The sequence below is a fragment of the Tetrao urogallus genome, assembly GCF_951394365.1.
Source record: "Tetrao urogallus genome assembly, chromosome: 1".
Taxonomy (NCBI): Eukaryota; Metazoa; Chordata; class Aves; order Galliformes; family Phasianidae; genus Tetrao; species Tetrao urogallus.
Window position 1 is genome coordinate 74,180,064 of NC_136813.1, and position 23,645 is coordinate 74,203,708.

At 37.5% G+C, this 23,645-nt stretch overlaps 1 protein-coding gene across 1 annotated transcript; it reads left to right on the top strand.

The window, feature by feature from the left end:
- Positions 1 to 3,503: 3,503 nt before the first annotated feature.
- On the top strand, positions 3,504 to 20,761 carry SYAP1 (synapse associated protein 1; the record flags this gene model as incomplete). Its single annotated transcript, XM_079546131.1, has 9 exons — positions 3,504 to 3,696; positions 7,274 to 7,392; positions 9,560 to 9,626; positions 11,300 to 11,373; positions 11,551 to 11,690; positions 13,080 to 13,225; positions 18,355 to 18,413; positions 19,074 to 19,221; positions 20,634 to 20,761. 9 exons carry the CDS (start codon positions 3,504 to 3,506, stop codon positions 20,759 to 20,761), a joined length of 1,074 nt encoding a protein of 357 aa, XP_079402257.1.
- Between the last annotated feature and the right edge of the window lie 2,884 nt (positions 20,762 to 23,645).

Genomic DNA, 23,645 nt, shown 5'->3' on the forward strand with positions numbered 1-23,645 from the left:
TGGAAAAAAAATCAAATCAAGCACACAGATTTTGAGCTGGAAATCTAAAATGACAAAGAGATACATTTGATTAATGCAAATTCATCCCATGGAATAACATAGTCTCACTATGCAAAGAATTAAAATGACCTTCAGGAACAACAAAATCACCACTTTAGAATCTCTCCCACTTATAAGTTGCTATTTAAGCTTGATGTCTAAATCCTCTCCACAATCAGTGAGAAAACAGAGATACTAATTAGATTCATTGCCCTGCGGAGATACCAAAGTAGTTATAATTCATCTGACTTCTCTAACATGACAGGAACAGCCAACCACCTTTTAGAAGTTAAGCAAGACTAATCTCACCCTAGATTCTTCCTAAATTAAAGAAATGAATAGTTTCATCTGTGTTTTGAGAAGTTAGCTCTAAGACTGTTCCTTGCTACATTAGCCACAACAATCACATTCTCTCCTCAGTAGATCTACCTTCAAAACCTTCAGCACATAGCTACCAGTATCTTTGTATCACCCACTACATTTTTCAGAAGATTTCTCCTCCCTAGCTCACAGCATATCAAATATTTCAAAGGTCTTACCGTATCGTACACACCAATGGAATATAAGAGCAAAAAAGAAAAACTGAACCAAAACATCCACATTTACATGACAGCATATTAACCATGAGCCTCAAAGTCTTGCTTCACATATCCACCCATTCTCCAACAAATTACAGAGAGAAAAAAAAAATCTAAAAAGAAAAATCTAGCTTCACTAGACCATGAGATAAAGTTGATACTGTACTAGAAGAAAGCAATGTTACGCCAGTTTTAAGTTTCAGATTTAGAGAACCATTCAAAGTTATGACACACAAAGTCAGAACTACAACTTCAGATAGCAGAGAGCTGTGTCATATGGCCTTCAGTATGGCCAACTTCCCCAGGTCTTAGCTTCCTAGACTACAAAGAGAAATAAATGACCCTTTAAAAGGGGTAACTGCAATTATGAATAGTGTTAAAAACTACTATCTGAACAGAAAGCATGACAGTGTAGCTAGCAGGTTGATGGAAGTGATTCTCTTCCTCTACTCTGGCCTCACAAGACTCCACCTGGAGTACTGCATTCAGCTCTGGGGCCCTAACAAAGAGGTAGATTTCTTAGAAGAACAGGTCCAAAGAGGTATAGAGGGCTGGAGCACTTCTCTGTAGGAAGAAAGGCTGAGAAAGTTGAAATTGTCCGGCCTGAACAAGGCTCCGGAAAGACATGAGGCCTTCCAGGACCTAAATGGGGATACAGGAAAGATGAAGAGGGACTCTTCATCAGGAATTGTAGTGGCAGATGATTTTAAATGAAAGGAGACATTTAGGTTAAATGGTAGGTGGAAATTATTTACTCAGAATGTGATAAGGACTGAGCACAGGCTGCCCAGAAAAGCTGTGGGTGCCCCATCCCTGGAAGTATCCAATGTCAGGCTGGATGGGGATTTGGACAACCTGACCTTGTGGAAGATACCCATCCCTGTGGCGGGGGTTGAAACTAGATGATCTTTAAGGCCCCTTCCACCCCAAGCCATTCTATGATTCTGCAATTGCTTGTGTACATTACGTTGCCAAAGCTTCGATAAGAGGATGCAACACCATATTTCACAAGGCTACACCATAATTCTTGCATACAGAACAACAGCTATTCATACACAGAAACTGTCTCCAAAAAAAAAATAAAAAATTGACTGTTACGAAAAGCCTAGATAATTAAAATTGAAAAAAAAAAATCCACTATGAACTAACAGATTCAAATACCATACCAGGGCAATCATATGATTTTGGATGGGAAAAAAACAGTTAAGATACTCACACACCTATGCCATCTTGCATAGACGCAAGATTTACCTCTTATTTCCTTGGCTTGGTTATTCCTTTCATCTTGTACCACTCAATTGTTTGGGAAAGTACCAGTGAGTTTTTTCACCTTACAACCTCCAGAAAAGTACCAACAATATTTATTTAAATAAAAAAAATAACTAATTTTATAATTTTATTTCTTCACTTCAGCTTTCACGTATGAACAGATACCTCCAAACATTCTAAGTCACAGCTGATTACATACATTATGTGTGAAAATCTATAACATAAGTCTGCAGCCCTCCTGAAATAAGTGAATGAAGAATGCAACTCACCTGTAACTGCATTTAGATTACATTCAGGCAGATCTGGGGGCTAACCCTTGGAGTAATTCTAAAACAATGATAGCACAGCATGTCACAAAGCAAAAGGCCTGGGGGTCAAGAACAACCTTTCCTTACCTAAATATGCATTTTGTTCAAAACAACAGGCAATAGCATGTGATCTGAAAGCGTTTAAGAAGAATCAACTTGGGACAGTTCTCTAACCACTGGTAGCAAGCAGCAGAGAGTGAATAACTGCTCTTCTGATATTATTAGTTAACATAAATAAGGCCTAGAGCTTCAACTGGCAGAGGTCAAGAAGGTAGCAATGCTTATTTTCAATGCTTTTACAATGGATAGCAGGAAATTAACAGAGTATTAGTTCCTTACCAACACACACGAAAGGGAGACAAAAATCAAAGTATTTAATCCAGAAGAAAAGAACCCTTGGAATTTACTGTGAGCTGGTAACAGGTAGGCACATAGCAAACACTTGTGGAAGAAAAAAGAAAACAAGAAGGAAGCTTCCTTCCATTCCCCTTCACAACCTGCAAATACGCTAGTGACAGAACTTCAGAGTAACATAAAACAAGAAACTGATGAATGAAGAAATGGAAGATCTTCAACACGTGCCACTTCGAGACTCACAGACCCCACCACTTCCCTGACAGGAACCAGAACGAGAGCTGCTACCTTCAGAAGCCCAGATTTCCCCATTTCCCTGCAGCTCTGGAAGCCCACTGCTTGCTCACAGCAGAAACAACGCACGGCAGGTGGGTTGGGGAACCACAGGAGCTGCTGGAAATGGCAGCCGGCTCCTTTTCTCTCCCTAAGAACTGAAGCCACGAAGTTCCCCCTTCTCCTCCAGAGCTCCACGAGCTGAGGCGCGTCCTGCAGACAGCTTTAACTTCGTGCTTGTAACGCGTGGCTCCGCTTACAGAAACTACCGTAAGCGCCGAAGCACCACAGTACTCCCCAAAAAAGGCTTTCACCCCGTACCAGAAGCTGCGAGCGCCCCACACGGGACGGGGGCGGATCCGCGACGCACCGGAGAGCTTCGCACAGCCCCAAGGGAAGAAACGGCCCCTCCTCCGGAGCCGAGGGACGCGGAGCGGGCGGCGGGGCGTCACCTTCCGCGCGGAATGGGGAACGGGCGGACGCGCAGGTATCCGCGCGCGCACTACACTCTTCCCACCTCGCGGCCCCGCCTGGCCACGCCCCCTTCTCAGACAGAGGCCCGCCCCCTGCGGCCGGAAGTGACGTATGCGGAAGGAGCGGGCCGTCCGGGAGTCCGTGTGGAGAGTCGGTTCTGTCCGCTGGAGCGGCTGTTAACAGCCGCCTGCGCGGCCGCCCCCGCGCCATGTTGCGCGGCTTAGGCAGCTGGCTGGGACTGGAGCGGGTAGGCGAGGAGAAATTGCTGGTGGCTGAGGAGGGGAGCAGCCCCGCGGAGGAGCCGGAGGAGCCGGGCGCGGAGCCGGCCACGCAGAGCCAAGAGCGGGCGGAGCCGCAGGAGGATACGGACGCGCTCCTTAGCCAGGCTAAGGGATTTGGCAGTGAGTGTCCTGGCCTGGTCTGGCCTGCCTGGGTCAGGCCTGGGGATGTCCCACGCATGGCGAGCTGCGGGGGGCTTCGTGCCAGGGAAAGGTTGAAGTGAAAGAACAGCTTTCTTTCTTGCCTGACGTACTGACGTGTTCCGGGAGGGCAGCGATGTGTCTGCTTAGAAATAGTAATAATGTAGCCTTAAAGCACTGAATCTCCCATGGTATAGTGAGAGTAAGGCAGACTGGCTATAGGAGTGAAGGCAGGTCAGTTCGGTGCAGTTAGATGTAAATCCCTTGGCGCTTCTCGTTGGCACTGAGCTTTACAATTGCATGTTTTAGCTTAAATGCTGTTCGCAGCTCTGCACACTTAAAGAGCTGTCTTCTTTGTAGATAGTTACACCCCCAGTGTAGCTTGCTTAGTGATGCAAAGTAAAAACAATGTGACCAGAATATTTGAAAAGTAAGCAAATAGCAAAACAAGCCCTGAAACATATCTTTCCAGATGTGAATGATAATTTGGGTCAGGTCAGTTAATGTAGGAAATTATCTCAGTTACTTTCACATATCTTTTTTATTTTGTGTTTTCTCATATCATTGTTTTGCATCTCTCACATTTGTTGATGGCTGTATATGTATGCATCACCTAGATGTATTTCCCAAGATCTGACAAGGTGGAATTTTCTATACATCTTGTCCAGTCTTTCATAGTTCTCAAACAGTCCTATGTAAACTGATAAAGCCGGAAGTTTGAAATTGAGCTACTCCTCCAACATTGTCTCCACTATTTGTTTGCTTGGTTTGTTTGTTTCTCACAGATTCTTTTTAATTAACAATTACTGGTAATGAGATAGAGTTTCTGTCTGTTCTGCGCCCTGTGAAATGATGTTTTCTCACTAAGTGTCAAAAGCCATTGTATAAAATGCATTGGATATTCAAAATATGAACCAAACAAATGGCTTCAGCTGTTCCTTTTGGTTATCTCTCACTAAATGAACAGCATTTCTTTACCTGTTCTATTGTCAGTATGACGGAAGCAATGCATACGTACGAATCACATGCTTTGTGAGGTAGTGTGGATGTTTCTTTGATAGTTTATAGGAATGCAGTGTCTGTTTGATTATTTTGTTACTCATCTGTAGAAGTAGGGCTGTAGTTGGCTGTATGTAGGAACTGTGCATTAGTAGTGTAGATTCTTAGGTAAAGTGCTAAGGTTCAGTACTGTACTGAAGGTGTTCCTTGAAATTCTGGCTCATTGTCTTCTGAGACATCAGTCTGAGGTGTTTCTGAAGTGTACGTATCTTGAGCTTTCTGAAATGCAGCAAATTGTGTGGATTGGTCAGGTGTCTGATTGCTCTTGTAAGCACGTCCTAATCTACTCCGATTGTCCAGGAGGATACTTTGAAGTTTCAGAAAAAAAATATAGGATGCTAGTGATAAAAATATTTATCCTGTAATTTGCTGTTGTAGTGAGAATTTGGTACAGTGATGTGTGGACTCATCGCCTGTGACATCAGAGGGTTGGGATGGGAAGGTTTTTTTTGCATGGATTTGGAGGCTGCTCTTGTAATAGACGACTCTAAAGGTCTGACAGCCAAAGTAGCTGTGAGTGAGACTTTCCTAGCATATTACAAATTCTGCTGGTAAAACTGAAGCCTTACGTGCATTCTTTTTGCTTGTTATTATATCATTACAAAGGCTTAGAAAACTTTGTCAATATGAATCAGTGATAGAAATATTGTTGGATAGATTTTCTTACATAGGCTTCTAAGATGAAGTGTTCTTGGTCAATTGGATGTGGAAGCTTTGTTTTTCCATTACTAATACTATTCTTGTGAGGCTAAGTTGCTCTTACTGAGGTTTGTTGAGTACCTTAGCATAAGAATGTTCAGTCCTTAATAGAAAAAGTGTTTTGCCCTTTAGGGCCTGCACTACTTTGCTCAGTGGTACCAAAGTATTGCTGGGCAGCAAATGCTTCAAACTTTTCCACCTAAAGCACTTAAATATTAGAATAATAGAATGGTTTGGGTTTGAACAGACCTTTAAGATCATGTAGTTCCAACCTCTGTTATAGGCAGGGACACCTCCCTCTAGACCAGGTTGCTCAAAGCCCCATCCAGCCTGGCCTTGAATAATTCCAGGGAAGGGGGATTAAAAACATTCCAGGGATACATAAAAGAACCAATGAAAGCTTGTGGGGAGGAAAGAGTCTAGTAGACTGTTATCTCTGTTATTCTAAAGGGTGATGCTATATTTCTCTGTGCAAGAGGTAGAGAATAGGCTTTTTTTTTTTTTTTTTAAATACAATAGAAAGCATGTGATGGGTGTAAAGCCTGATAAACAGATGAGAACGATGCTAGCAAGTGCTAGGAGGAAGTTTAGTTTTAGTTGCCACAAATCTGTGATAGAAATAAGTTACAAATTAAAAAAAAAAAAAACTGGGCTTGCTGAAGGACTTGGCTACACCTTTGCATTTGTCAGTGTTGATTTGGTGATAACATTAAGAATGAATACATGGTTCAAAGAACACGTCAGCTTTCCAGAAGGTGGTGTGAATGTTGCAAAGTACCTCATTCTACCACTGGTGAACAGCGATGTGTTAGAACAGTGCAACTACTTCTAACATCTTGAAGTTGTTGTTGTTGTTATAATTATTATTATTTACATTTCTAGCCTATAGGGAACTCAAATTTTTGTGCAGTTTAGATCTACCATTACTTCTTCACTTCTAACCCTAGAATTTTATTATTTACTCTGGCACTTATACTGTAACAGTGATATTACAGGAATAATACATCTGATTTAAGTGCTTCTGACATCATGTAGTGATCTGAGAAGTAAACAGTGTGAGTGGTGTTTTAAGGTCCTCTGTCATTAAAGTGGTATTTAATATTTCTAAAGGTTCCTGGCAGAGGTCTTGCTGCTTATCTTCTCACATTTTTCTAACTCCTTTAATTAAGAACTTTGCAGTACAGGTAATTGCCTTTGCTACTTAGCCCTGAACCTGTTCAGAGGAATAAACAGTGTCACGTTGTTTGTAATGGAGCTCTGAAGAGGACACTGAGTAGGGAAGAGCAAGCTTCTATCTTAAGAATTGTCAAGGAATCTGAAGTGTTCCTTTCCAGAACTTTCATGCATTTGTTGTCTCACTTCATGAGACAGTATTGTGCACATTGATTTTCTACAAAATAGAACTATTTTAATACTGTTGCTATAGTTACTTTATTACTTAAAGTCTCGGAAATAAGTGAAATTGTGAAAGATGCATTGTTCAGAAAATGTAAAGGAAAGCAGTGTATTGAGCTATTATGAATGTTTGATTTAGTAATCAATGTTCAAGTATAATGATCTGATGTACAGAAAACTTTGATCCAACTTGCAGCTTGATTATCACTAAAGAGTTTGTGAACAAGAAAAGGATAAATAGGATTTTAGCAGTTCTTTGTAGGTTGGAAGCTGGGTTAAATCATTCAGAAGGAAGACTTCAGTAGGTGTCAAGTAGGTAATGTTTCAAGAGAAAGGAAAATCTAGTACCAGTCTTGGATAAAGGGAGGTTTTTTTTCAGCTGTTTTTCTTTTTGCCTATATTGAAGGTTACCTCTTCAATTTCGCCACTGCTGCTACTAAAAAGATATCTGAATCTGTTGCCGAAACAGCACAGACCATTAAGAAGTCTGTAGAAGAAGGGAAAATCGACAGTATCATTGATAAGGTATTTTATTTCTCAATTCTTGATCTGAAATATTTGCTTGCTTACTGTTGTGCTGTATATCTGGCATGTAATAGAATTTCTTTAAGCTGGCTTTAGGAATTGTGTGTTTCAATAGCACATTTCTCCTGCCATGATAAATAACATGACCAAAATGTTCCTTGAGGGTAGAAGAGCAATGGTTAACTGTGCTTTGCTCAGTGCTCCACCAGTGCTCATTTCCTTCAGGATGTGGATGTACTGGAGAAAGACAATAAGAAATGGCATCTGGATGAGGTTTTACAATATGTGGTTTAGTAGCTTGCAGTAGTAATGCTGATAGGAGAACAGTTGGACTAGACGATCCTGTAGTCCTTTGCAACCTTGTGATTCTATGTGAAAACAATATATATATATACACATATATATATGCTGAAGTAGGATGAAAGGCTGAACAAGTTGGAGTTGGACAGTTGGAGATATCTGGGATGTAATTATTTTTCTTTTTCCAGTTAAGTGGGAAGAAATTATATAGCCTCTGTGTCTTAAATGCATCTCTGAAGCAAGATTCAGAATTAGGTCAGTTTTGTGGATATTGTAGAGCAAGGGCCTAGAGCTACACGTGTATGTTTTTGTAAGATCAGGGAGTAAATGAAAAAGCATACTATGATCCTGCTCTTCTCCCCTGCTCTGGCAATGATCTTTTGCTCTCACAGCTCTTCTCTGCTGGATCCAATTGTATAACTTGTGCACCAAGTGTTCTAACAGTGCTTCAGTTGTGAACTTGGCAGGGGAAGGTAGAACAATCAGAAGAACACCTTGTAGTATTCAGTTTGTGAGCAGAAGTAGCTCAGAAGGGGAAGGGAAGTGACCAAAAGCAACGCAGGTGTGGTGAGTCTGTGCATCCGCAAGTGTCAGAATGCAAGATGGAGCCTGCTCCCTCCTCCTGCAGCTTTGTTTCATACACCCTTTTTGGGTAACTAAAGCATTGCCTTATTTGTTGATTTAAAATACAGTGAGTATTAAGTTCAGTTTCTTGGTATAATCAGTGTTCATGTCATCTGCCAAATTAATAATTAAATGACACTTTTAAAATTCTGTTGTGATTGAATTTTATCTCCAAATTTCATTGACTTTTTAGGGACAACTGTATGTATGATAACAGACTTATGTTTCCTACAACAATATGTTAGAGTCTATCTAGCACAAATCCATACGCTGGAAAAAAAGAGGGAGAATAGGTAAGAAGGTTGCTTGATAATTTATTACAGGGGCTGTAATGTTTATAAAACATACTGTAGGTACTTAGTGCAGTTTCTCATGCCTAAACTTCAGGTTTTCTTCTTCTGGTAATGTGAATTCCCTGTTTTGACTAAAATGTGTGTGTATGGAGAAGTAGAGTTATAGCTCCTGTAGCATTCTAATGCTTTTCTCTTACACCAAATAACATTTTTATTCTGTAAATAGTAAAAATTCAATAACTTGGAACTGGTGGGAACCACAATGATGTATTGTTATCATAGGCACTACAGTAGCTCTCTCACAGATGCTAACCTAAAGCCAGAATGCTGGATCACTGAATGAAATGTTCTTACAGTATCTCAAAGTAGGTTTAAATATTCACTTCTAATTTCCAGTGTCATTCCTGTTTTTTTTTCCTTCCCGTGCTTTCAACTACAAAACAGTATTTGCATTGTTACCTGGATTATGGCATTCCTGCCTCAGAAATCCCTAAACATTTCACTGTGAAATGTACAGTGCTGTTTTACATCAAGCATATGACTTTTCTGTGACCATCTCCAATTTTTTCAATGCTGATTTCTGTATAGGATATTTCTGAACATAATCTCGTGCCGTACATTTTTCAGCACTCAGCTAAGCAAACATTCTGAAAGTCATACTTAGCAATTTGATAGGTCTGATTTATTGCGATGGGTGTATTTCATAGCCAAGTCTTCAATCTTACTACAAGGCCAAGGGTATCTTGAAGTGTTGGTGAAAGCAGATGGTAGTTTTTGTCTCTATTTCATACGTAGAATGTATGTAAATGTATGAACAGTATAAGTCTGTAAGCTGGGATTTGCCTTTGTGTTTTCATCTGCTGAACTTGATAAAACTATAAATGTTACTTTGAAAGAGTGTATGTGTCTATAATGTTTTACTTATTGAGGTTTCTTGATTTTTATTTTAGACAATTATTGGAGATTTTCAGAAGGAACAAAAGAAGTTTGTCCAAGAGCAGCAAACAAAAAAATCAGGTAATGTATGCTATCTTGAGCAACGCATGACGTGACAAACTAAAATCTTACAGGTAGCTGGATATTTGAGCTGGATCTAAGCACAATCCATTGGATTTCTGTGTAAGGAAACATTTGTATGGCCAAACTTAATATATCCTGTGGGATAGGAAGATGATTTTTTTAAGCAATGTCATCGTTACACTATCTAGTAAGATGATATTTGTTTTTTAACCAAACTCAGGTTTTTAAAATCAACTAAAACATCAGTGTGCTGGCAAAGCTGATCTCTTACACTTGTTTTGAATTTTAAGTCTGTATTTACTGAAAATTATCATGCTGATTAACTTTCCTGTAAGCTTTAGCAATCGTATGGTGCTTTCATAATGAAATAGAAAATGTGAGTTAGAAAGTGCATTATAGTGTCTGATGAGTTGCTGTAGGAATAGTGGTGCTGCTTGTACTGAAGGCATAATTGCTCTTCTGCTTTCCCATAAGTCATTTGCTTTATAATTATCTGTGATCTGTGTACTATTGAGATCTGTGAACCTATTTGAAACTTTAAAATAAGCACTTTTTTCTACATTTGGCTTTATCACTGCATTAATCCTTTTTGATGTGTAACTGAATACAATGATGTGTTACAGTTTGAATAATTATTGTTATTCTGGAAAATAGCTTTATTGTTAATCTAGAAAATAGACTGATTTTAAATGGATCATGGTGAATTTTTTCATATTGTCTGTAGGTTGTATGTGTGTCTTGGTTTTCTCTTGCAATGCCACTTATGTGATCATGCTGTCTGTATGTTGTATTTTCTGTATCTTATCAGTAAACCTTGACATCTTCTAAAACATTTCTACGAGTTTCATGAAAATAGCTAGCTTTATTGATAGTAAAGGGGAGACAGATGGTCTAATGGAAAGAAGCATTGGCATGGGAATCCATGTGGGTGGAAGAGCTTGCTTATGTCAGTTGTACAGGCAAAAAAGCATATTAAATTCACAATAATTATTTATTAACTGGTTTGGCTTAGCTATACTGTCTCTGCAGGCTAAATTTACATTGAAAATGAAGAGCTTTCTATACATGTAGAATAATTTTTGTATTTGTACAAAAAAGAAATATTGTGTAAGTATCTGTAAATGTACAAAGCAGGTCAACTGCAGTATGTTTATTCCATGTATAGTCCATTGCAATTTATAACAAATTTTTAAATTATTTTTCTTCTTCTCCTGTTTCTTTCTTCTAAAGAATTTGTGTCCTCTGAGTGCTGAAAAATTAATATACTAGTACAGTATTTTGAAAACTTAAATTAGGCGAAGTTTGCACATTTATAGTGACTAGGAATTTCTCTTGGCAGTCTGATTACCCAGTGACGCAGCTTTTACCGCAGTAACTAAACTAAGAGGCAGTTAAGTTCTGGCTGAACACATAGGGAACAAACCTCCATATTTTGTTTTATAATGTCATAAATCAGCAACTATTTAAAGTATTGTTTACCTCTGATAAATCAGGATCCGTGATAAGTCAGGATCAGCCTAGAGTGACCTTATGGAGATCTTATGGCTTGAGCTTACTTTAGGAAAAAGGAGCAATGAACTAACTTAGTGATGCAAGTCTGCTTATTTTTGTGACTTTTTATTTTCCTAAGTTGCACAGGCACAAATAATTTTTCCTCCTTTCCGTAACAGAAGCAGCAGTTCCTCCTTGGGTTGACAGCAATGAGGAAGAGACAATTCAACAACAAATACTGGCCTTATCAGCAGTAAGTATTCAGTTTACTGTAAGATCGACAATATGATTTTTCATTTTTATAGAAGGATTTACAGTTTTATGGTATGATAGAATTATGTGAGAAGTGGGATTGTTTTGCTGGTCTTGTTTGTGAAAAGTGATATCCTTTTTCTGGTATCAGTTAATGACTGTAATATCTTTTTCAAAGGATAAACGAAATTTTCTGCGGGATCCTCCAGCAGGTGTTCAGTTTAATTTTGACTTTGATCAAATGTACCCTGTTGCAATGGTGATGTTACAAGAAGATCAGCTTCTCAATAGGATGAGGTTTGATCTCGTTCCTAAACAGTAAGTAACTTTTTGATGGTTGTTATTGCATTTTCAGTGTGTCTGCAAATATGTGTATATTATTCATTTTTCCTACTTCCTTCAATTCTTTTGGTAACTACTTTCTCTGTATTTTATATCTACCCATTTCAAATACATCAAATACTGCACCACTTTGATACAAAAAAAAAAAAAAAAAAAAATCAAACCAACAAACCTGCTGCTGCATTTATCTTTGTTTTGGAAATAAATTTGCAATTTAGCACAGCAGATCTATTAAAAATTAAGACCTCTCCCATACTGAAATCAGGGTTCTTAGTAGTTCTGAATTCTGAAATTCTGAAAAACAATAAAAACAAAAAAACAAAACAAAAAAAAAAAAACAGTATTATTGTAAGCAAGAGGAACAATGAGAAATGTTCCTTGTTGTTACCACCTTGCAGCAGATCCCAACTAAAATATCCCTAAGTGTCCCAGAACTTAAAGTCTGTTGCAGTATGGCTTCTTGATCCCAGTTTTATTCCAGTTCTGTTCTCCTTTGTTGTCCAATTCAAGGTTCTCTCCCTAAGCTTGTTTCACAAGTCAGCATTCTTGTTATCTAAGAGTTCCCGATATTAGTCTCCATTTCTGAAGATGGAAACAGGAGAAAAAAATACTTTTTGTGAGCTTTTCTGTCTTTAGTCTCTTTTTATAAAGCTTCCCTTCTCCTCATTCTTTCTCCCCCTTCCCTGCTCTTCTGTTTCTCTTCTGTCAGCTCTCTGGCATGTTGTAGGTCTTTGTCAGATCTGTCTCTGATGCTCTTGTCTTCAACCTTTGGTCCTGCTGTCCTTGCCTGCACTGCCTCATTTCTGAATAGCTGGTTTTGATATTTTTCAGTTGTTTTGTTTGCCTGACTTTGGGTGGTTGTTTCCCAAATGGCACTTTCTAATTACGAAAAGTCCCACAGGCATGCTGAAAGATAATGGAATATTTCTACTGCAATCTTGGACTCGCTTCTACTTGTAAATCAAAGATTACAGTTGTTTCTGAGGTCTAAGGAACATATAGATAAAGACAGTTCAACAGTAAAAGAATATTGAGTTTTTAGAGAAAGGGATGAAAATGTTAACAAACTCAGATGAATATAACAGCATAATGTTTTACCACATTGTGTATTACTGCATGATGTTAGGTTTTTTTATTTGTTTTTAAGAAATAACACCTGATTGTATATTAAGCCCAATGTAACTGTTGTAGAAGAGATCAAGATTTGTATAATTGTAGATTTTTTTAAATTGATTAAATCACACATGTCAAAGTGACAGCTCTGCTTACTCCTTCCCTCTGTATGTTTCCTTTTAGTTCATTGCTAGATGGTAAGAGGAGCCATATTTCCATATGTAGTAATCAGTATCTGTTTGTTCTCTCCAGCGTAAAGGAGGAAGTGTTCTGGAGAAATTATTTCTACAGAGTATCCCTAATTAAACAGTCTGCGCAACTCACGGCACTTGCTGCTCAACAGCAAGCAGTAGGAAAAGAAGAGAACAAAGGCAGAGAAGAGGATAGTCAACTGACAGGTATGGAAAGGATTTCTATTGTCACAGCTCGTTAATTTGTTTACTGACTGCATGTATCAGGTGCCAGAATTTTTATCCTGGATTTTATGTGAAATCAAGACTTCTCTCCCCATGCTCAGCCTGTTTGTCCAGATGGGGAAGGGAGTTCTGAGTGCTTTTTAACCAGTTTTCCTATTTCAGCCAACTTTGCCATAACGGTGCAAGTCCCAAGAGATGAGATGCTGTACTTGATTTATTACAGGTTTCAGCCACTAGTGGTCTCTGGTGCACTATTTTGACCTGTCAGAAGCCAGGGGTAGCTTTGGTTCACCTGTAAGACATCAGGCACTAGCCAACCCAGCCAGCTGGCATGCACTCTCCTTTTTTTTTTTTTTTTTTTTTTTGCATAAGCCTCAGACCAGATGGAAATAAGTTATGATATGAAATAAGATATGATATGGGAGTATAATTACTGTGGTGGTGGAGGCAGATGTGTGTAGGACATGGAAAGGTATGCAATGTATTAAAGAATTGGAGTAAGATGGGTACATAGGCTACTTGAGATTCAGCCTTGAAATGAACAAGCTAACTTAACATAGGCTTTCTCAGTTATGCTGATCAATGTATATCAGTGTATCATTACTGATCCTCTTTTGAGTCACTGGGCATCTTTACTTGCACACGGACAAATTCTGAAAGCAGGAATAAAAGCTGCTTTAGGGAATAAAGCAGTGTCTGGCTAAGACACAAGTGATAGCTTATAAAATCATAGTCTAATGAGTGCACTCACTATCCCTGAGGAATCTGCAGGTTGGGTAGGCATTGGGCAGGAGGAGGAGGCCTTTGCTGTACCTTAAAACAGATTTATATATCCTCCCAGCATCAAAAAACAAGTTATCAGATCCACCAGTGCTGGTGTTCTAATTACAGCCAGCTTGACTGACAATCAACTGATCAATGTCAAGCTGACTTCCTTTTCCCTCTTTCAGATACTATATCTTTCCATATTTTTATTTTTCCTCTTGAGTCCTGCACTGCTATTGATTCCATCTTTGTAAGCCTCCTTCAGTCTGTAAATTCACCTTTCTTATCTTCATATGTACTTGTTCACAGCCCTTTTGCACAATTTTGCTAATTTTCTGTGCTCTTTGAGCCAAGTTTTCTCAGCTGGGCCTTGGTTCCTTGGATACAGGCAGATGAACCTTGGGATAAAGGGAGATTTATCAGGGGGTAACAGAGCTAGGGTGGCATGTTGCATAGAATATACTTGTGTCAAAGAAGAATTGTAGTTTCCTCAAGCTTTTTTCTTTTTTTTTAACGATTGCCTATGTTGTCATTTTATCTCATTCTGTTTCTTTTGAGTTCTGTCATAGTTCATGCGTGTTAGCACAGGCAAGGTCCCCATTTAGAATGAACAAAACAGAATGGAGGCAATGGAGTCTTCGTTGTATAGTTGTATTCTCACTGATATTTTGACACTGTTAAAGGTGCTGCCTTTGTTTCCACTTTCTCTGCCTTTGTGGCAGCTGTTTCAGCAGATACTCTCTGCCCCATTTACGTTACGCTGTTTGATTTTGTGTATTGGTTGAATCCTTTTGTCTTATTCCACTCTTATTCTTTTTCTTTTAATTCCCACCTGTTTAAGTAATGTCCAAGTTGAACTTCTTTTCATTAGTGATGTTAGTAAAATCTACCCCTCTGATTTTCATGTATCGTGTAGCTCTTCGTTGTCCTGTAAATTTAGCATCTTGTCTTAGGTATCTTATCAAGTTACATTTTGCTTGGCCAAAACCATAATCATAGTTTTCCTTTTTTTTGTTTTTCTTTTGACCATACTTAATTACATTATTTGGAAATCAAACACCAACAATATTACTATACATCTTAACTGATATTTAGTATTTCTGATATTTTTGTCATAACATTTTTCACGTATTCATTCAGGTCTAACTCTTTTGCTTTTGAAATGTGGACCAGGAAGCCATGAAGGGGTCAACAATTATAAAGGATAGGTTAAGAAAGGTGAATAATTCAAGAAATCGATCTTGAAGACGCTAATTCTTTACAAATTTCATATAATTTGATGTTTGAGTACAGGAGGAAAAAAAATGGTTGAAATGAAAGGAAGATGTCAACATCCAATCACTTCTTAGCAGGTGTAACTAGGAATAATCTTGCAGGGCTCAAGTTTTATGGAGGCTGCAGCTTGAAATTCTTTCCTCATGTAAAAGAACTAATCTTTAATGCCCTGCACTAACTTTTTATCAAAGCAGGCATTTTCTGTCTTTACCTTTTGGTGCAGGCTGTAATTAGATTTGTTTCCTAATTGTTCATGTCATAGTACTTTCACAATCTCACCATATTCATCTCCCATTTTTGTCACTTTCTGAGCCACTTTTGTTCACTGTTGCTCTGTACAGGAGCCATCCAACTCAGGAAATGACTGGGATTCTCACTAACTGCACCTGTCAGGCATCTAAGTATGTTTATATCACTTTGTTTCTTTTTTGATTTTCCTTGTTCTGATAAGAGGTTGGGGTGATGGTTTTGGCTTGTTTCTATTTATTTATTTTTAATTTTGTTTCTTTTGGATATTTCATTACTCCAACTGACCGGACTGTATTGTAGAGTGGTGACTGTCATCTCTGTTTTTTGTAGTCCCTTACAGTAGATCTTTATGGATTGGATCTTTTCGCTTACTGCTGTCTTTATCTTTATATAGTGGAAAAGATTGCATTTGGAAAGATCAGAAAACATGAAGTCTCACAAAAGAGATTTTATTCACTATTATTTGTAAGCATGTTGCTTGAGAAGTCTGGTTGATGTTAGTATGTTTCTCCTTACCACTGATATCTTTATTTGATTTCTGTTTCTGCATGTCATTGCTTCAGTAGACCAATTTTAGAGATGAGAAAGCCACTACTCTTGTGGCTGACGGTCTAGTCACATAGACAGAAGGGTTTTTGTCATTAACTACACTGCAGAAGGTTTCCCTTACGCAAGTTAAATATGTGCTTAAATTGACAGTCTTGAACTATGAGTTCCTAGAGCTTTGCTTTTTAAACAGTACAGTACTCAAATTTGCCAAGCCATAGCTGTTTTAATGGAAGTGTCTCGACTCTACAGGAGAGACGGAGCACCTGAACTTATTGAGCAACAGAACTGTTACCTCTGAGTCATCCAAACACTTGGGAATTTCCAGTCAAAGTTGCTGGGTTATACCCAAAGAGCTCTTCTAGTAGAACTTACCATTATGACTGAAAATGAAACATTTTCATTCAGGGGAAAAAAATGCATCACCTTTTGACCTGTAAAGCATCTCATGTGATACAGAACACCAGTATAAAATATGCAAATAGATTTACTGCCCCAGTAACTATATTTTATCTAATGGCAAATATATATTTACCAGTCTTTAGTAAATAGGTTTTTTTTATTTCAACACTGTATAGGTTTGAAGAGCTTTGAATTGTTATATGTTATACAACCTTTTTGAAGGTTGAATTCACTAATTGGAGGCTAAAAGTAGAAGTAATTGCCTGTTGGTAACTTCTCATAATGTTCAGTGTCTTCCCAAAGCTGACTCATGTCTATGAAATAGAATTAATTGCCTTCCATTTAATCTTATCTGTCTCCTCCTTGCATGCTGTTTTCAAAGATTTTCAGGTCAGTCATGATAGTTAAGTGTGAATAAAAGGAAAGCATTCCATATTCTGACCTAGAAGCCACATGTATGTATGCTCTGCAAAAAAAGAAAAAAAGAAAAAAAAAAAAAGCTAAATTCTGCTTCTTCTTTTGGTAGAACTATTTACTGTTGGGAATGAAGTTATCTTAGCAGCAGTGGAACAGATGATGCCAAGCTAGAAGATCCAGAGCAGTGCTAATGGTCTGTTATTGACGTTGGACTGGTGCTTGGCTCAGCACAGAACTGCTGTGCTGCGTCTGCATGAGAGAAGGCATTGAGCCTGAGGCTCCTCTCTTTCCCAGTGCTGTGGGACTCTGTTGAAGAGCAATGTTTTGTGCCATGTTCTACAGCCTGCCTGAGTCAGGAGTAGTGGAGCCCTTTTGGATGCAGTATTGGGTACAATAACAGATCCTATGAAGATTAGGGAGGGAAAGGAGGAAAGAGGGTATGACAGAGCAGTGGCCATTGAGTAGATGAGCTTTACAAGCAGCGACAGCTACCAATTAGAGAATTATTATAATTAGAGCTGATCTTGGAAATTAAACCTGAAAAAAGTCCCTCTTCAAAAATCACTGCGTAAGCAGAAAAGATCCACCTGCAGTAAACACAGCTGCAAGTTCACAACTGCTTTGCATGTTTAAACAAAGTGCTAAGCAAGCACTTCATCACTACTGCAACTTGCCCTGTACATTAATTGTTCTTCAAGCCACTTGGCTCATTAATGTGACTCTTCTACCTCACTAGCCATGTGGGAGAAAAGCTAGAGTGTTCTTTTCCTGAGAAAAAGATCTTTCCTTCTTTGTAGGCAGCCACTGTCTCCTTTATACCATGCTACTAAATTAAGAACATACAATGAGTTTTATCAGAAAATTTGGAATAGCTTCTAGGGTTTGTTTTTCAGTGACTTCTGCCTGTGTGAAATAAGGTAAGGCTTTGGAGCGCTCTTCTTGCCTGGTTCACAGTGTGCACACAGATGCAGCCTGCTGTACCTAAGAGCTGTCTAATACTTGTGTCAGTAAAAGCACACAGGCAAGGGAGCTTTAAGTTTTACGGTAGGTGGTAACTGGATTTCTTGAGGAATTCTACACCTTTGTAACTTCAAAGGTCTTGCAGCATTTAATGCTATTGTGAGCATTTTATAGAAGGCATTCTTCCCCATTTCCAGCTATTCCTATTTATGTGGTTCTTTGGATTGTTTAGTGGGGCAGGAGGGTTCCTGGAATTTGACTTTGGATTCATAATAAGAAAATAATTTGCTGAATTTGCTTTACTTAATTAAAGACAGAAATTTGTGTCGCTGTTTTTGCTTTTGTTGCAAATGCTTCACCTATAACTGAATTCAGCCTTTGACCACCAGATTTCCTTTAAATTTAAAGTAAAATGTTTCCTTCTATACTTAATAGCTATTTAGAATAAATGAGATCTTTAATATTAAAATGTAATTACCTTTTTTCCTTCTTGCTAGAAACAATACGGCCAAAAACACCACCTGTAACAATAAAACCTCAGATAAAATCTCAAGAGGTAAAAACGCTTATATTTTATTTGCTATTTGTTATGTGAAACTGTCATTCAGTAGGATGGATAATTACTTAAATAAGTTGTGATATGAAACTATAACAGTATCTAACAGTCTGATGTTAACATACTGCTGTTCTGTTGCGATACTCATTTTCAGTAGTAGAAACAGCAATGTATCTGAAGTATGCTTTCATTAATATCTTGCATGTTATAATAATAAAGATATTTTGATTTTTTCATCTGAAGAAACATTTCCAAAATGTTGAGAGTAGAAGGTTTCTATTACATTTAATCACAATGGATGCCTTCATAAAAATATGTGCTTATACTATGTTTTGTCCAGTGTAACGTACAGGAAAACTAAATCATACATTGCCATAGCAATACTACCTTCTTGCAACTGCAGGAGTAGCTTTGATAGTACAAAACCTTTAACTTAGACACCTTATGACCCTTGTTCATTTCTGGGTCATAAAATCAGTGCCAGAGAACACTGTTGGCAAAAGCAGAGCTGTGTAATATATTTGGTTTTATTTTGTTGGGTTTTTTTTTTTTTTTTGGTCTATAACTAAAAGGCAGTCAGCTGCATGAGTAAAAGTTTATATTGGGGCCATTCTGTGTCTGACTTTAAGGATAAGCTTATATAAAACTGTCTTATTACAGGATGAGGAAGAGATTTCCACAAGTCCAGGTGTATCAGAATTCGTGAGCGATGCTTTTGATGCCTGTAATTTGAATCAGGAGGACCTAAGAAAAGAAATGGAGCAATTGGTGCTAGAAAAAAAGAGAGAAAAGACTTCAGTAGTAGAAGGTAAAACTGCTAGTACTTTCTGTCTTAAATACAATAATTCTAAAATAGGTTGACTTAAATCTATATATGTACCATAATTACATTTAGGAAAGTAGGTTTGTGACCCTTCTTCAAAAATGAATGAAATTAGTGATAATTCTTTCCACAATCAGTGTCTTGTGCAGAACGTTATTTGTGACAGGTTCCAGTCCAAATAACAGTTTGTAGATGGCTCTTTCATAAAAGTGTCTACCTTCCTCCTCCTTTTCCTCTTTCCTAGATTCTTATCTGCATGTAATTTTTCTTTAATTGTGAGTAAAATACATTATTTGGAAATCAGGCTTTTGTTAAACCAAGTATTTGCACCAGTTGTGAGTTTGCCCAGTGCCTTTGTTGTAAAAGACTTACATGCATGCATTTGCAATGGTTAAAAATTAACAAATAGCTTTGAGTAAGATGAGGGGGGAAAATGGGGCTTATTCTAAACAGTGATCCAGAAGAATTAACGTTGGTGTCAAATGGACGAGAACAGTCTATAATGATGTGACTTTGGCCATACACATTGAACTATTTGTAATGAAGACACTTCTATCAGTAGATAATTATATTTTTCAAACTTGCTTTCCAGTGTGTTTTGGACATTGCAAAATCTTTGTTTTCTGAAATTGTTGATTTTTTTCTTTTTTCAGTAAATAGCCACGCTTGAGGAAATTGGTTTCTCGCATCTAGGTTTTTAGATGGAAGTGTTTCAATAAGAGTAATTTGTTCAGATAAATCTCAGCTGGCCTTACTGACTTGGACTGTGGAATTACCCACCTTCGTATCTAGGCTTAAGTTCTAACCAACATGTAACACATCAAAAACCCACCTCCTCCCCCATGATCTTTCATATCACAGGCAAAGTTAATTAAACAGATTAACAACACAGGGAGTGCCTTCTGACTCATTTTCTTTTTGCCCTGAGGTATGAAATATGGTTACCTTTAACCTGGATTAAATGAGTTTGCCTAGCTACAAATGTCAGTGAGGAGAATACCAGCTATATTTAAAACTATCCACAGTATTTGATCCTGATTTTCTTCTTAACAGTATATTCAACAAACTTACGTTCATTTTTTTTCCAAGTAGCACGGCTTCTTCCCACACCAAGATTTAAAGGCACAAAGTGAGATTGAGTTGATATTAAATTGCAATTCTGTAGGAAATCAGTTAGCAAAGGGACACATGATAAAACTGTTTTTCTCTTATCTGTGGTCAGTCAGAAGATGAAGATGGAATTTCCCATCTTGAAGTTTCTTTAGCTTTGAAGAATTATTCATAAAGTTCAAGAGCGAAAAGACAGACTCAGTGCAAATTAATCAAGTTTCTAGTTTTATATAAATAATGTGTGACAATCAATTTTGACAGTATAAGATGTTGCTTATCTCTTGCAGAAGAGACTGCTGATTGGGAAAAGGAATTACAACAAGAGCTTCAAGAGTATGAAGTGGTGACAGAATCAGAAAAACGCGATGAAAACTGGGATAAAGAAATAGAAGAAATGCTGCAAGAAGAAAATTAAGCATTTTCACAAAATCACTGTAACTCCAAACTTTTCCTGAAAACGGATATGGATTTCCTCTTTCCTATTTTGTTTCCTAAAGACCTTCGAAAGACAAGAAAATATACAATTGCATAATTCCATATTGGGATACAACCAGTATTTCTGTTCTTTATACGAGCAATATCTGAACTTCTTTATTCTTTTAAATGAAAGAAAGGAGACAGACACTGCAGGCTATATCTAACAAGTAAAAATGATAACATGAAGCAACAGTTTAGTTTGAGGTATTAGGTGATCAAGAAGCTCTGCAAGAGTTACAAGTCTAAGAATCTCAAGTTAAGTTTGTCTACAACCTGTTTGGGATGTAGAAATGGATGTTGTACATAACTTTGTCCCTGAAAATAACTTTCTTTCTTTTAAACTCTGATTCCTGTATAATCTGTAAATGTGTACTATTTTCAGTTTCTTGTAGCTAGTAGCTTTCATGTGTATTTAACTTCTCCTTAACATATGTAGCCAAAGAACGTATAGAAGAATCCAAAAATAATTTCTGATTTAAAAAAAAAAAAAAAAAAAATTCAGACTTGAAAAGAATTGCTCATTTATTATTGATCAGATATGATTAGTAGGCAAACATTCAAGCATTTAAATAAGAACCAAGTTCCTACCTGCTTGAAAAACCTGATGTTTTTATTAAATTGTCATATTGCCTTTCCCCACAGAGAGAATTGGCTTTAATGTTTCCTTTGTTCAATGACTGTTTTGTTTCCACTTAATTTTGCTGAGGAAGAGCAAACTGAATGTTTCTCTTTACTTTAAGTGGTGAAACAATTATGTAGAACTTTGGCTGGTTTGGACATCTTTATTAAATATTGTAGATATGTATAAAATCGGCTCATTTATTTGGAAGGAGGGCATATTGAGGGGAAGACATTTCAGACTTATGCAGATCTCAAAAGTATCCTTTCACACAGTGTGTAAGACATGGAATTTAAATAAAAATAGTTTTCTTTAAGGGCTTTTTCAATTTGTGTTAGACATGGATATTTCCTGTAGTTTTATCATTGTGTCAATTTCTTTAGATGCATTTTCTTTAAATGAAAAATTTATCGTTCTATTTGCCATCTATATCATAAGCTGCGATGAAGGAAAACGGGTAAAATGCAGTAGGATCCATTAACCACAATTGAATTATAGGCATGTTACTTACAGAAAGTTGTCCTAATGACATAATTCTGCACAGCTTTTTTGTGAAGAGATTGAGAAAGTTTATAGCTGTAATTATTCAGACCGTGTACATCCTGAAAGGAGCCAAGTAGTTTGAACTGCTGTTTCACTAAGAAAGTACTAGTCAAAATTGTCTCAATTACCAACTTGGACAGAAAGCCCTCCTATAATTTCCATCATGGAGACTTTTTCAAACATGCAAATGTTTGGTTTCTCAAATTGTTTTCATTAGTTCTATACATTTTCCCAACTATAAATCATCTTAAGCAAAGTTTTTTACAGTGTTCTTCACTTCTAAGGTCTGCTTTCCCTTCTAATTCTTAGATATGAAGTAAGTCATGTGGTATTGTGGTAATAAAGAGGTGGTGTAGGATGTCATATCAGGAATTAAAGAACCACAGATGCTGTGACTCTGTTATGCTCACTAATATTTAGACTATTCAATGTTTAATGCTTACTCTTAAATTTTGGCAAATGCTTACAGGCTTAAGCTGGAGGCATTAGGATATCTGCTTCACCTTAGGTTGGATATTAGGAAACACTTCTTTACAGAATGGGTTGTGAAGCAGTGGAATAGGCTCCCCAGGGAGGTGGTTGAGTCACCATCCCTGGATGTGTTCAAAAACCATTTGGATGTGGTGCTCAGGGACATGATTTAGCAGAGGGTTGTTAGTTAGGGTAGGATGGTTAGGGTGTGGTTGGACTTGATGATCTTTAAGGTCTTTTCCAACCTGAGCAATTCTATGATTCTATGATTTGACACAACTCCTACCACAACTTACAAAACCCTGCTATTTTTGTTCTTTCAGTGGCAGATTTTCAATGGATGATTGAGAGCTCAGTATCACTGCTCTAACTTTGTGATTTCTTGAAAACCACTCTGATTGTTCCTGATGTTTTCAAATGAATCACCTTTTTATTTGCACAGGGTTCGTACATATGTATTATCTCCCTTTTCATGTAAGCATAGCCTATATAATGGTTATAGATGTAAAACACAATCTTTCAGAAAAGATCATTCCTACATACAAGTGCAATGAAAAGCCAGTAGCTAAGTAGCTCTGTGTTTGAGAAGGCAATCATGTAGCAGGGCTTGATCTGATTGAGCTCTGCCACAAAAAGTCTTATCAAAAAGCAACTTAATAACCTCAAATCTGTATATCTGATTTTAACCTGGGAAGCTGTAATAATTTTTTGTAGTCCTGCATAGTTTTCAAGACTGTTTTAGCTTTACAAATGTCTAGCAGCTTTAATTGCACTTTACCAGAAAGTGTCTGTTCTACTTCTGTAGTAACAAGGTGAACGTAAGTTGATCTGGACTGGAGTCGTGTGGATGGCAAAATACAGCAAAAGAACAGCAGTGTGAAACCAAAGGGAGGTGGGTGGTTGTGGAGCTAAATAACAGAATATTAAACTGAAGAGATGATGTAACAAAAAAAAAATTAGTCATTTAAAACATTGAGGAAAAGCAAGCAAACTTTTTAAATCGTTTTCTTCAGAAGAAATTAAGCTGGAAGATTTTGGAATTAACTTTTGTGAAACAAAGAGAAGATTGCTTGGGAGCGATTCAGGTTAGTATGAAATAAAAGGCATAGCTTTCTTAAGCCATTTGTAGTCATTCTCTTTAAAAAAAAACAACAAAAACCTTTTCGATTTCCAGAGTTAAGTAAAAATT